This window comes from Leishmania donovani, chromosome 24 (assembly GCF_000227135.1).
Source record: "Leishmania donovani BPK282A1 complete genome, chromosome 24".
NCBI classification, from domain to species: Eukaryota; Euglenozoa; class Kinetoplastea; order Trypanosomatida; family Trypanosomatidae; genus Leishmania; species Leishmania donovani.
In genome coordinates this window covers 135741-150233 of record NC_018251.1, presented here as the reverse complement: position 1 = coordinate 150233, position 14493 = coordinate 135741, and the positions used below count along the sequence as shown (strand labels likewise).

The 14493-nt window shown below is 62.2% G+C and overlaps 4 protein-coding genes across 4 annotated transcripts; all 4 read right to left on the bottom strand.

The window, feature by feature from the left end:
• Positions 1-4561: 4561 nt before the first annotated feature.
• LDBPK_240430 (hypothetical protein, unknown function) lies at positions 4562-4831 on the bottom strand (the record flags this gene model as incomplete). Its single annotated transcript, XM_003861085.1, has 1 exon — positions 4562-4831. The coding sequence occupies one exon, from the start codon at positions 4829-4831 to the stop codon at positions 4562-4564; it is 270 nt and encodes an 89-aa protein (XP_003861133.1).
• Positions 4832-5709: 878 nt separating this feature from the next.
• On the bottom strand, positions 5710-6633 carry LDBPK_240420 (ubiquitin carboxyl-terminal hydrolase, putative; the record flags this gene model as incomplete). The annotated part of the gene is made up of 1 exon (XM_003861084.1): positions 5710-6633. The coding sequence occupies one exon, from the start codon at positions 6631-6633 to the stop codon at positions 5710-5712; it is 924 nt and encodes a 307-aa protein (XP_003861132.1).
• A 993-nt stretch (positions 6634-7626) lies between these two features.
• On the bottom strand, positions 7627-9897 carry LDBPK_240410 (hypothetical protein, conserved; the record flags this gene model as incomplete). The annotated part of the gene is made up of 1 exon (XM_003861083.1): positions 7627-9897. The coding sequence occupies one exon, from the start codon at positions 9895-9897 to the stop codon at positions 7627-7629; it is 2271 nt and encodes a 756-aa protein (XP_003861131.1).
• A 2253-nt stretch (positions 9898-12150) lies between these two features.
• On the bottom strand, positions 12151-14139 carry LDBPK_240400 (hypothetical protein, conserved; the record flags this gene model as incomplete). Its single annotated transcript, XM_003861082.1, has 1 exon — positions 12151-14139. The coding sequence occupies one exon, from the start codon at positions 14137-14139 to the stop codon at positions 12151-12153; it is 1989 nt and encodes a 662-aa protein (XP_003861130.1).
• Positions 14140-14493: the final 354 nt, after the last annotated feature.

Genomic DNA, 14493 nt, shown 5'->3' with positions numbered 1-14493 from the left:
GTGGGGGCTAGGGGGCAGTGCGGCCGCTCCTGACTTGATGTCTGTCTGCGCCGCACCCTCTGCCCACGGCGAGCGAGGGAGCTCCGCCACGCGGGGGAGTCGCTGCTGGCATGCCGCCGGCTTTTCTTCGTCTCGGGGAGGGGGGCCACCCGCAGCCACCACCAGGGAGCGATGCGTTGGCGCACACGCGGCCGCTGCACATGAGTGGTGTGTGTGTGTGTGTGCTCCTGCGCGGCTCCGCACGGGGTGGATGCTTACATGACCTTCGGAAAAGAAAGCGCAAGGGAAGGAAGTGCGGGCGACGCACGAATAAAGCACAACACCCCGAAGGAGCACCTCGGCGAAAAGAGACCAACGAGCCGGCAAGGATGATGTCAGCCCACCAACGGTGTTGAGCACAAAGGGCCAGATGCGTCTTGCGCATTCGCTGGACGGCCGTGTGCACGAGAGTGTGTGGTGGTGATGGTGGTGGCAACTGGAATGCGGCACACAAGACTACGATGGACACGGTTGTGAAAGCGCCTGTGGGTGCTTGTGCATCGCTTACACGCGTGCTAGCGTGCGGTGAGAGAAGGTAGCAGAGGGCTCAGAGCATGCCTGCCGTGTCGGTGGGGTGCCCGTGTCGGAGAGGCTATCTCCGCTCAGATCGTTTTCTTGGTGGCGTATGTGTGCATGTGCCCGTGCTGATTCGGACCCACACTCCAGGTCGGGGCGCGGGGGAGGGGGATGAAAAAGGGCCCTACAAGGGCCCTCCCATTGACGTTTTTCCTCGCGACGGAGCGCCGCCTCGCAGCACGCTCGCACGCGCTGCGGCAGTGGTGTTCGATCCGCTGCGTACGTGGCAAGCACAAGCTGATAGACTGAGAGTGGCACGCAGAACGCTGGCTGGTGATCTTTCAGCGAAGGGGTCGACGCCACGGCTGAATGGGGGACGCTCGAGGAGGAGGACACCATTCCCCGAGCGGCCCATCGGCGCGCAACACGGTCGGCCAGCAACAGAGTTGTCTCGATAGTGCACCTACTTGTTCCTGGTGTACGCACCAGGGCACGAAACGCGGCCTCATGAAGGGCACCAGAGAGGCAGGGAAGATTCATTAAGACTTCGTCGCCGCTCTTGTCGAGCTCCGCCTCGTCCCACAGCAGTCTATCGTACAGTCGTAGCGCACAGTGGTAGAATGCAGGAAAACACGTGAGAAGCACCACTTTGTCGGCGACGTGGAGCGGCGCTGCAGACGTTGACGACGGTGCAGCCCGCATGGTAACGTGCCAGGTGTCGCTCAGGCAGTTCACATAGGCGGCCGCGGCGCACCTAAGTCGACGATCGATCGCCCGCTCGCCGCACGGATCATTGTAGACACCACTGCGCCGCGTCTTTTCAAGGAATTCGACGTACACTGAAAGTGTCTGAAGGGCATCGCCCAGCTCTGCGGTGCTAAACATAGTTGCCATTGCTGTGGCTGATGACGTGGTCGTGTTCCCCCTAGCCAGGAGGTAGTGCAGGGCAGCAGCAGAGACGATGCTCCCTTTGCACTGCTTCGATTGACATGATGACGCATCGGCATCGCCGTCGGCGGCGGAAGAATGGTCATCGGCCAGACCCTCGTCGATCCTCACCCCTAGCTGCGTGGTGGGTATTGGCATCGCCTGAGCCCGCTCCAGAGCTCGGCAGGCGAGTCGATCACTCCAAGAAAACGTGTCGGAGCCGGAAAGGCCGGAGAAGCAGCGCTGACACAGCAGTCGTACCGCCGCATCGTGTTCTGTGTCAGTGAGGTCTGCCTCTGTCGCTTCGACCACGAGCACTGCGGCAGGAAGCGCTGAGGTGTGGTGTAGCAAGCTTGCAGATCGGCCCACTGTTGTCCATCCGATGAGCGGAGACGCAACACCCATGCTCCACCGCCATTCTCGCACTGCGCTGCTGTTGGCCTCTGCGATCCACTGGATCCGTCGCAACTGCGCGGAGGCAGGGCCCGTCATTACGGCATACGTGCTGCGCAGCTCCTCACCGCAAGGGGTGCAACATGGCCCGGTTGCCGCTACAGCGGCAGCAGACTGTCCGTCTAACGCAGCCAAAAGTGCTTGTGCGGCGTGCTGTTCCAACGCCGTCCGCACCACGTCGTCCCAAGCCGTGAGGCATGCCTGGGCACGCGACGAAGCGCCACTCAGTTTGCTTTTCTCCATCTCTGCCCACTCACGGAGCGCCTTCACCATGTGGGCGGAGTGCAGCGAGCCTGGGAGAGCCACCAACCACTCGCGTAGCCGCTGAAGGCTTGCGAGCGAGAGGGGAGCCGCCATCATCTCACGATGGCCCATCAACTCGCGCGTCACATGCACCGCATCCTCTGCGTGCCGGCATACGGCGCCGATGAGTGGCCAACAAGCGCGCGGGAGCATGGACAGCCCCATCCGCGCACTGGGCGGCGCCGTGCGAGAAGGGTCCGAATGAACATTGCCGCTTCTGCCAGTTGCCGCGGTGGTGCGCGCTTCGCCCTGCAGCTCAAGCAGCGCGGCAGTGACCACCTCGGCGCGCGTGTAGGCTGACAATTTCCACAGCGCTGCGAGAACGCGGCGCTGTTGCGAAGCGGGCAGGACCGCTGGAGACGCTTGCGGGGTGCCACTCGAGGCAGGAGGCGCAATGACGCCGCCGAGCGATGTACCCTTCCAGCGATGCATGCAACGGAGGAGGCGCACACAGAGGACCTCGGCGAGGCACAACGCGTGCAGTGGCAGATCTGCGGCGGTCTCTATGACATCCTCGCATTCCTCAGCAATCATGCGCTCCGTAACGGGCGCGTGGGCTTCTCTCCGAGCTCCGTCCGTGGGTGCCGCGCTCAACGCCAACGTTGCACCATCAGTCACCAACTGCTCTGCCTCACTGATGTTAAGCGGTCCCCACCGGAGACGAGCATACGCGTGCAATGCGGCGGCTGCGCCGTCTGACACACGTTGCACCGCCGCGTCTCTCGTGCGTGCCCGAGCTGCTCCTACTCTCCGTGATACCACCGGCTCCGTTGCGCTCCCTAGCCGCAGTGGGACGTGCTTCTGCGCAAACCTTTGCGCACGCAGCGCTGCGAGCAGGCGACGGTCCATGGACGACACCGCCCACCCCCTTGTGGCCTTGCAAGTCCGGTCGACTCGCTGAAAGACCTCGGCACCGGTAGCCAGCGCAGTGGCACGCTGCTCGCCGAGCCCGGAGGGGCGTAGTACTGCTTCGACACGAAGGGCCAGCCGCCTCCACGACTCGACACAAGCTGGTGAAGCGCCAGCGGGTGAGCCGCCTTCTGCCAGCCCTGGGCTCCTGCGTAGTCTATAAACGACTGCAGCGTGCACGACAGGGTCCATGTCCTCGCGCGCCAGCAGAAGTGCCCAAGAGAGGAGAAGGCGTGCATTTTCCTCATTGGCCTCCTCGGCAGCACCGACTTTCGCCAGAGCACCTCTGAGCAAGCAGCGATGCACGAGGTGGCATAGCGCTGCCTGCCGTACCTTTGCCAGGAGGTGAGGCGGGAGAGGATGGCCGGCGTATTGGCTCTGCCACCCGCCGTCTCCTGCATCTACGCCGCTCCGCAGCATCGCAGAGGCAAGGCGTGAGGTGCGACTGTCCCTGCCGCTACTCTGTACGGTTGCGGGATCGCGATGGACTCGCATGTACACGCCGCACAGCAGCGCCTCGAGGCACTCGACGTTTTGTCGCCTGCGCAGACTCCGGCGCGTTGCATAGCACAAGCACGTGAAGGCGCTCCATACTTCCTCCTGCACCTCAGCAGCGAGCGCCTGCGAAAGGTTGTTTTGCGAAGGAGGGGCGGCGGTGAGCAGGTGAGGGCAGCTCAGCAGAAGCTTGCTCAGGTGAGCCATATGTTTTCCACTCAGCTCCACTGGCCGCCCTGCCAGGCTTCGGACCAAGTGCAGGATGAGCTCGCAGCGGAAAGGTGCAGCACCGTCGGCAAACACGTCGCCGCCGTGGTGGGTGGCGGTCACCCCTTCCAAGAGCACCAGAAGCGCGTCGGCGTGTGCGTGACGAAGCAGAGTGTTGACGTGCTCGGCGAAGCAACTGTCCCCAGCCGCCTCGCGGCGACGGCGGTTCGCCGCGCATACCTCCCACATGCTGCGGACATTTGCGAGCACTTGGGCGCAGGCATCTACGTACCCGGGCACACTCGCTCTGTAGCGCTCATGGACCACGTTGTGCCACCGTGGACGCTGGAGAAGAGCTGGCAGCGCGACGGGCTGAGGGCGTACGAGAGGCAGCGGATGGCCCCTTAACGGTGGCGTTGATGCCACTGAAGACTTCATCGACGGTGGTGTTACAGAGACCGACGACGACGCAGCCGGCCTCGGCGGTGAGGGCGTTGACACGTGCCGCATCTTCGCAGAGGCCGGGGCATTCGACGATGAGCGAACACTCTGCAGAACGGACTGCAGCTGTTCCAGGTCTTCTTGTGCAAGTGACAGCTCACTCTCCACTTCGAAGGAGGTGAAGGTGGTCAGTGCGTCCGACGACGCCTCGCAGACGGCCATCGTCGTTATGGCGCGGCACGGCGACATCGCGCGTGCGCCTCCATACGTGCTAGGCCCATTGAGGATGACGGAGGAGAGGGATGGAGCGGTGGTGAGGAGCGGTGCCAACCTTCTCATGGACGCGTTGGGGGGGGGTCAAATCAGGATAAGACGAAAAAGAAGGGGTGGGGGACGTTATTGGACAACGACAACCGTAGCAGAAGTACGCTAGGCACGTTTTCGTCCTGTGAAGGGCGGGAGGGGGTGGCGCGCGCGGAGGGAGAGCGCATGCGCGTGAGGGTAACAACGGGCCGACGGGCACAGGGGTATGACGCCGCATGCACACACACAAGCGCAGGCGAAGCCAGCAGGGTACCAAAGGGCGGGAAAGAGGACAAGAGGAGGGAGGAGGCGTGAAGAAGGAGAGGCTCCAAGTGTCTGTGCCGGTGGGAGGGCGCAGAGCCGCTCAGTCGGTCACGTCGCTGCTACTCCGTGGAAGCCACTGGCGCCGAGGAGAAGACTAAGGAGACGAAAGGGAGGAGACATCTTCGTCGCTGCATCCCCCTCCCCACCCCCTTCATAACGCAGATGAGGGCCTGCACTCTTGTGCGGGAATCGTCGACTCTGTCGGGCATGATGAGCACCGATCCTGTACGTTAGCGAAGGTGGGTGCGAGAGGGCCGTGATGGGAAGCGCAGGCATACACGCTCAGGGCACCACACTGTGCATCCCCTTGCGAAGTGCCGCCGTTCAAGCGGACGCGCACCGTTCTCTTTGGCTCTGCAGCACCCGCCGTCGTCGTCGTTTTCGTCCACCAACAGATGCGGCGAGAGAAGGGAAACGGCAAGGCGAACAGGGTAGCTCGTCAACACACAGACACACACACACACAAACATACACACATAAACACACACACACACAGACGCGCGTGAGCGTGCCACGCACACGCACACAAACGACGTTGGGAAACTAATAAGCGCAGATCACTCCGCCCGCATGTGCAAGACCACGAAGAAAGGCAGAGACGTACAGAGATGCACGAGCTTGTTCCTTCGAGGTCAAGGAATTCGGGAGGGGGAGGGAGGAGGCATAGACAGACAGACAGACAGAGAGAGGGAGAGCGCACAACTGAGAAGACGCTCTCGCATGCCACCGTGCACCACGGCCACTGTGGCAACGCAGAATCCACATCACATCTACGGTGTCTTTCGTGTTACTCTACTTGGAGGCCTTCGCCTGCACCTCCGCCACGATCTTCTCCAGTTTGCCACGCTCCGCCAGGGACTTCAGCAGCGCCACGATCATGGCATTGTAGTCATGACGGCGACGCACGTTAGCCTCTTTGTCCTTCTTGCGCAGTGACAGCATCTCGGCCAGCTCTTCGTCGAGCGCCGTCGTCGGCTTTTCCTCGGCCTGGAGAGCGGCAATCTTCTTCTCCAACACCGTGACCGGGTCGTCCACAATCGTCATAAGCGAGAAGGAGATGCCCTGACCGGCACCCGTCGTGTCCTTCGCTGCAATGTCGTCGATGCGCCGCTGCACGACCTCCACGAGCGCCTCTCGATAGTTCGCCTCCGTCGCCTCGCGGCACTGCAGCGGGCCCTCCTGCAGCCCATCGAGCTCCCAGATGTGTCCGTGGCGGTATACAAAGGAGGCGAAATGATACACATCCGCGTCCTTTGGCGACGGCCCGTCTTTCGTAAACGCCGAGTGTGGTGCGAAGGAGTTGTGTGCCTCGCGCAGCTCATCGAAGCTGTCCAGAAGCGAGCCGCGCATTTCCGGGTCGAGCTCCTGGCAGAAGCTCAGGTATCTCTGCACCTTTGGCCCCAGCTCCACCTGATCCGAGTAGTTGCACAGCGTGTTTATGATGGCGAGCGTGGCGCAGGCGTTGTGTATCACCTGCTTGGCGAAGAACACCGGCGCGTCCTTCACGACGGTGCCGAGCGGCGGCGCCTGCTCCGACGACTGCCACTTGAACAGCAACACAAGGCCGTAGACGTGCTCGTACTGCTCCAGCATCGAGGAGTCAAGCATAATGAGGTCCTCCACGGAGACCCCCTTCACACCGACGGTTTGGATGATCTCCCTGAACACCGCCGGATCGCTCTCGATTAAGCACCACCGGCTCTCGTCGCTGGGCATCTTGTTGCTTCGTTTGCCTGTGTGCTACTGTCGTGACCGGTCTTGCGTCTCGCTCGCCCTTCGCGTGTGTGCGCAAGCACGCGTGGTATGACCGCGGGAGGGAAAGGTTGGGGAGGCGGCACGAGAGACCCCACGTATCTGGCGTACGTGCGTGTGCGTGTGTATCGCAAAGAAGACAGAGAAAAACGCTTATCGGCGTGAGTGCACTTCTCCACGGAGACGACGGCAGCTAAAGGAGCGAACAAGGCGAAGAGGAAGACGCAGGGGGAAAGGGAGGGGAGGAGCACGAGCGATCGCGCGCGTTTTTCTGGATATGTGCGTGTGTTTGTGGTTCCGTGAAGCGAGCCGTTTCGTTGCGGGGTCGACCGCGGCGACATGGCACAGCGTGATACAGGGTCGAGATGAGATACGGCGAGAGAAGCGCGAGTTCGTGGTGGTAGTGGTGTGGGGGATGGGGTAAAAACATGGGTACGGGTTGCAAAGACCGCCTATCTGCACCGACACTTCGATGGCGGTGGCCTGAGGGGCAGATGCGGTGCGACGACATTCTTCACGTGGGCCAGTCAAGCACCTCTTTGTTGTGTTTCGCGGAAGAGAGGGCGTGACGGGCGTCAGTAAGCAACGAGAGGGGGCTGTGGTGGTGGTGAAGCGCGCACACGCGCACCCGCATATGCGATTCTAGGCGCGAAGGAGTGAGGTTGCGTAAGACAGTGCGTGACGGAGATCTACAAGGACGCAAGGAGCTTGAAAGGAGACGCAAGTGAGGACAGACAATCTAACAGGAGAAAGTGAGCGCGACACACACGCTGTGCTGAAGGGCGAGGGATCTGAAGGGAGAGGCACAGAGAGAGATGGGATGGCAGTGGCAAATCTCCGCCGTCCTTTTCGCGCTCCCTGAGCATCCCTTCCGGTGTTGTTCGCCGCTCCGCAAACACAAATACATACAAAACGGAAAAGCGATACAAGAAATGTGCGGGAGAAGTGGAGCTCCCATCAACGCAGTGACAGCGCCTGCACACACTGCAGAAGCGCGTCCAGCTCTCGGGCAGCCGCCGGCATGTCGAGGCGGAGCGCGTAGCCCTCCGCCGCCCTCGCGCCGCTCTTTTCGTAGTTCTGCTGATAGTACGCCGAGAAAGCCGTGGTAGGGATCGACAGCGTCTTGCGGAACGGCCTTGCCAAGGCCGACAAGATAGATAGATAACCGGGACAACCGAGGAAGACTTCCAGTGGGTACTCCTTGTCGCGACAGCGCAGCACTTGCGGGAAGTGTGTCGCGCTCAGCGCAGCGCGCGTCACGAGGCCGATGGTAGACAAATGCGCTGTGAGGCCTGGCAGGTACATCGACTGCGGTGAGAGCGTCGACGGCCACGCGATGACTAGGTGGGTGCGAGGGTCTGCCGTGACGGCCTGCAGGAGCGGCCCGAGGTCGCCGGCTGGCCGTGTCACGCGATGCGCGTAGCAGCGTGTCAGCTGCTCTAGCCCGTCCAGGGCGTAAAACAGGCCAGAGAACTTCAGCGAGGAGGCGAGCTCGGCGGGGATAGCGTAGAAGATGAGGTCCATCGCGGCGTCCCGAAGCTGGAGCACATCGGGGGTGCGGCACGCCGCCTGCAGAATGGGGTACATCTGTGCAGCGAGTCTTGTCCAACTCGCAAGCACATCGACGCCCACGAACAGCGCGGCCTGTGTGGACGTGGTGAAGTTCGGCGGTGCGGGAGGCTGCACATTCGGCTTAATGATCAAGTCCCACAGCTGCGCTAACAGCGCTCCTGCTTCCCGCAGCGCCGGCCGCTGCGCCACCACTGCATCGATCACGCTGCGTACGACGAGCTGGTAGAGTGCGCCAAGGTCTTTCAGAAGCCGCGGCGGCTGCGTTGCTGGTGCCGCCGTTTCCGGGCCGAAAAGCAGGCGAAAATCAAGCGCGAGGAGCACAGAATTGTAGAACGGGTGCTCTGGTTGAAACTGCAGCGTGCGCAGGTAGTGACGAAGCAGAAACGAGGCTGTGGTGGAGACGCCGCTGCGGGGCGGCCCGCTCACGAGCACCCTACACGGCGCACCGCCATTTGCCGCGACCTTGCGGCCGAGGGAGTTGAACAGGTGCGAGAGAGCTTCGCCAGCGACAAGGTCGTTAGGAGTGGTGCTGTGCAGTCGCTGATAGGCGGCCCACTTGCGGAGGAGGAGGTACTCTAGGCTGCTGGAGATGGACATGGCTGAGAGGGGCTGGTGGCACGGCGGTAGAGCGGAGAGGCTCCCAGCGAGAGAGGGCATCGGAGCAAAAGCCGGACGGGGCGGCAGTGGGCTTGCTTTGTGCTCAAGGAACACCGTGCCCCGCGGCATCGTCGCCGCACTCGTCGAAGTGGTGGTTGCAGGCTGCGCAAATGGTGCCGAGCCACTGAGGCCGCCAGTGCCCGGCCATGCAGTTGACGCCCTTGCCGGCACCGGCAGAGTCCCGGGTGGCACTGAGGTGAAGAGACGCGCCTCTGGGGAGCTCACTGCGGCAGAAGACACGACGCCGAAGCCACTCGACGTCGGCATCGTCTGCGGCTGCGACGGCATCGGCCCTCCAACAGAGGGCCCGCGCCCCCGCATCGCCGTCTTCGGCGTGATGCTGAAGAAGCGCTCTCTTTCCTCCGCCTGCGAAGGACGACGCACCGATGGATCGGGTGGCCAGACGGCATCTACACTGCCACGCTGCCCTGCCGCACCACCAGAGGGAATAGCGGTGGCAGTGGCTGCGTGACTGCTTGTCGGCGCATTGCCGGCCGGGTAGTCCGCGGCGCCGCCATTAGCGCGACCGCCGCCGCCACCCCGCATGCCGCACCTGTCGTCATCTGGCTGCTTAATCGGAGGTGAAGCGGACGGTGAGCCCCTTCGCCCCGAGCCGGACCCGGCAGCTGGCTCCGCTGCCGGTCTGTCTGGCGTAATGTCGATTGCAGACCCTGCTGGTGGTGGCCCCGCCGTGCTGCTTGTCGGGCGCCGTGCAAGGAAGCCAGGCCCCACGCTCAGCACAATCGTGCCTGCATCGATGCACTCCTTTACGCGCCAAAGCGGCTTGCCGGATACGGCGTAGAGGAATCGGTACCCTCGGCCGGTGTTGTCTTCGCCGGGGCGGAGGGGTATGCGTGCTGTGAGGTACTGGCAGAGCTCCGCCAAGGTGTCGACACTGGCGGGCACGGAGATGCGGTACGGCCGCTCCATCCCGACATCACTGTTTAGATAAATCAGCAGTGGCGACGACTGCGCTGTGGCGGCGGCAGCAGTGGCCATGATCTACGGCGAGAACTACATGGTGTGCCGGGGGGGGGGTGGGAGAAGGGAGAGGGGAGAGCGAGAAAGATAGTAGAAGCGAAAGGCAACAGCGTTCCATGGTGGATCGAGGCGAATGATGTGTGCGTGTGCGTTCTCGATTCTTTTGCCTGTATACTACAGCGCGGTCGCCATCCCCGCTCCTTCGTCCAGCCCTTTGCACGTAGAGCAAACAGAAAACGTGCCAATGAGGTTCTACGACTGTGATCAGGTGCCCAGTCGCGGAAGGTAGGCAGTGGAGGGGGGGGGGTAGGAGGGAGGTGCCGGGAGGAGAAAAATGGGCGGAGGCCGCAGGGTGAAGGCGGAGCAGCGAGCATACACGCACAGGTGCGGAGCGGCAAGCAAACCAACAAAGAGGCGAGTCAAAAAGCACCAGAGGAGGAGGAGGGTGTGTGCGCGCGCGCCCTGCTGCTTTCCTGCTTTCTGTGGCTTTGGTCTCCCTTCCGCAACGTGGGCTGTTTTGCGGCGCCGTCATGTAGGTGTACGCATGCCTCTCAGCCCCTCTGCTATTCGTTGGAGTCTATCAAGCGCCGGCGCTGTTTTCTCTGTTGAGGAGAGGTGGGGAGGAGGCACTTGCGCGGTCGGCACCCCCTCCTACACATGCATATATGTGCCCGTGTACGTGAAGAGCGAGAGTGGTGGTGTGGTGTGGTGTGGGACGGTGGCGCGGCGTCATGCGCTTCAGTGGGCAGGAGGGATACAATTAGAAAGGCGGGGCAACACCGTGAGCACGCCACCATACCCACCCATGCACAAGGAGAGAGGGAGACACCGAGCACGCAACAAATAGAAAGGCGACGATCGGGTCCATAGGAGGGAGGGGTGGGGGCGGGCGGAAGGGGACTTTCACTTCCAAACCCTCCCCACTCAAAACGCGAAGAAGATGCAAAGGAAGAGCAACCACTACAAACACACACGCGCGCGCGCCCATCCACCATGATTTCGCTGCTGCCGCTGCTGCTGAGGGACACCGCGTACGGACCCAAAACGTCGGAAAAACAAAATAGAGAAGGGGCCCAAACATAGCCTCTGTGACAAGACTTCGTGGGATGGGAAAGCGAGAGCGCGGGCGAGTGTAACTAACAGCGGCAAGGAGGGACAACGCAGAAGCACCCAAACATGCTCATGCACGCACGCCTGGGCCCCACGGCGAAACACGCAGTGCCACACGCAGTGCACACACCCAAACACACACACACACATACACGGACGGCAAAGACATCACCGAGAGAATAAATAGAAGACGAAGGGGCTGACGACGACAGAGTGAGTGCACCTGCCAAACAACAAGCCGAAGATGTGTAAGGGGATAGGGCGGAGAGGACGACAGAAAAGAAGGGGGTAGGAGAGAGAGAGAGGTCCCAATGAGTGGAGGGTAGGATTGACGGGCAACGGAGAACAGAGACCTGCGCCTAGGTGCGTGGGCATGAATTTGCGTGTACGCATGCCCTGCGCACATCTCAGGGATGGGCACGTCAAAGGCACTTATCAGAATAAAAAACCACTTAAAGACACCGAGGAAGAGGGCGCGCGACAGTGCGGAGCTACGGTGCCGACAACCACCACAACCACCACGGCAGCCAGAAGAAACAGGTCGAAACTTCTTTTCGCAGGTATGTAAACATGTGCCATCGCCGCCCTGCCGTACAGCACGAGGCCAAACGCCGCTCGGCCCCTGCCTCAAGGCCTGCCCACCCCCATACCCGGTCCGCAGGCGGCCGCCTGCTATGTTCCTCGGGATGACACTCGGCCTCCCCACCAATGGGCGGTGAGGTCCAGGCGAGATACACTCGAGTCACGCACACACACTGCCCAACACACAGATGGCACCAGCGTGTGCGCTGTAGCAGGACGCTCCGACGCAGCACCGCCCCCTCCCCCCTCTACAGGACCTGACCGCGCGCATCAGCAGCGATACAGCATCGCACTCACCTCCCCCTGCCCCGTAGGCGCTGGACCCTGCGACACCGCGCACCGTGTAAGGTGCCCCTCGCCTCTGCCATCAGGGGAGAGGCGAGGAATGCTCATGCGCGAACACACACAGATCTATATCCGTGTATACGCAGGCTGCATGCACCGGCGCAAAGACGCAGACGCACCAGGGAGGCGAAGGCTGTAATCACGCCGTTTGCCCTCATTACCAGATATCGCTCCCCCGCCCGCGTGTGTGCGCGCGCATGCTGCAGCGCACGTGGACAGGTTAACGGTCCGCAGTCATCCACCCTTGAAGGCTTTCTTCACCTTCGTTAACGGCAGCGGCTCCTTTGCATTGAAGGTGGTCCGGTGCACGCTATAGCTGTGGAGCCACTTTGCAGCGTTGACGTCCCCGACATAACTACCGTGCCGCTGGAGCAGCCTCAGCGCCAGCGACGGGGCCAGGGACGGCGCTGGTGTAGGGTACACCAAGTGCAGCAGCACCAACTTGCAGATGGCGTCGTTGACGGACCACATCTCGTTCACAGGGTAGAAGGGCACCAGCAGTTCCCAGAGAATGATAAGGCTCTTGAGAAACTCGCAGCCGCCGCCGCTGTCGCTGCTGGTGCACACCACTTCGTCCACTGCCACCACGCCAGCCATGTGCTTCGCCGCGCCGGCTTTCGCGCGTGCGGCAGCGCAGCGGGGAAGGTAGTATGTCTGCAGGCCACAGGCCCCGAAAAGGTGCTTCATCTCGTCCACCACGAACTGCGAGATACGCGGCTCGCTCAGCCCCGCGCTGACGCGATCGACCATTGCGGTTAGCGCCACAGCGAAAAAGTAGAAGAGGGCGCGGTAGATCCAGTGCTCGGGGTGCAGCCGCAACCTCTCCGTCATCTCGAGCTGCGTGTGCATCCACTCAGCGAGCTCGGTGGGGGTGTAGTAAGATGTGCTGCTTGTGAACGTGTGCATGAGCTCCTTCTGGAGGAGGTCACGCTGCTCTGGTGGCCACACCATGTCCGCGCTGCACGCGCAACATGCTTCCCTAGCCTGGAGCAGCGGATCAGAGGCAGGGTTGAAGCCCATCAGGGCGGAGTGCGAAAAGGCACCGCAAGCAGAACACTCAACGAACTCCGAGAGTGCCGTGGCCTGGCTATCTCGCAGGCAACGGTCGCACTGGCACCAGAAGAGCCAGGAGCGCAGCAGCTCTCGGCGCTTGCCTACGCCAAGCAGGAAGTGTGCGTCGCTGAGGTACTTCACATTCATGAGCTCACCGGGCTGGATGATGTCGACAGCGATCATTTTGACCGTCTCCTCCACGCTGCTATACTTCATGGCGATGTTGGCGTGGCAGCTGTGGTTCGCCAGGGCGCAGGTGCGGAAGAACCCCGAGTGGAAGCAGTTGAAGCGACACATGAGAGCGGTGCTGAGCAGCTCACGGAAGTCGTCCTCGGCAACGTCGGGGAAGCGGGTGCGTAGGTGGCTGCTTATGGTCTCGCGGGTGTCGACGTCGACGTCGTCGTCGCTGCGCGGCCATGCACCTGTGAAATCTTTCTTGAAGTCGCACCAACGCTTACTCGCCACAGCCTGCTCAGGACGCAGGCGCTCTGCGAAGTACCCCACAATCGACTCCGTGGTGAGGTCAGACTGCGTGCTCATCTCGCTTTCCTCGAAGTTGATCCTGGTGTACTTGTGCTCGACAAAGATCACATCCTTCGGCTGGAACTGGCGGCGGCTGATCAGCGCCACGCCGCCAGCGTACTCGACGAGCTCGATGTCCGGTGAGAGGCGGAGCAGTCCCAACTCATCACACAGCGGAGCCTCGATGGCGTCAAGAGTCGCTATCGCTTCGGCCGCCGTCATGCGCCTCTGCTCCCGTTCCGCGCGCAGGAGTGGCCGCAAGTATTGCAACGAGTGCACAAGGGCGTCGAACGGGAAGCCGCCGCGACGGCGAGCCTCGATAAAGCGCATCCACGGCTTCCAAGCATGCGGGTCGAGTCTCGTCGCCGCTGCAGCCATCTCCCAGCTCTCGCGGAAATCACACAGGCTTAAGTACGCGTTCGACATGTTCGAGTAGAGCAGCACGTGTAATCTCCGCGCCTCCTCAGATGTCGTCAAGGACGTGGCCGACACTCCCACGGCCTTGAAATCCTGCTGCTGCTGCTGCTGACCTGCATCGGCTTCGATGAGGTGAATGCCTTTCTTGTAGGTCTCAATCGCGCCCCTAGCGTTGCCGGACGCAAACTGCGCGTTGCCCTCGTTCTTGAGCTCCGTCAACGCCGCCTCCATATTCCGTCGCTGCTTCACTGAGGGAAGGCAGGTGCGCTGTGGTGGAGCGCCGACGGGAAACAGACTTCTGGGACACCGAAGGGGCAGCGGGGGACGCTGCAGCTCCTCCTTGCGTGTGCCTGCGCGTTGACCTGACTGCGTATGCGCCTCTCTGCGCTGCTCCTCTGGTGTCGCTATCTCTCCCTGTGCGTGCCCGCGTGGTTCTCTGCCTGTGCGATGCTGTCGTCGTGTGTGTGTGTGTGTGTGTGTGTGTGTGTGCGTGAGTGTATGGCGAGGCACGGAAGCCAAGACGCAACGGCAAAGGACGGCGCTCTTCTTCAGCACTGCGTCGGCCAGAGAGCGGCGAGAGAGATT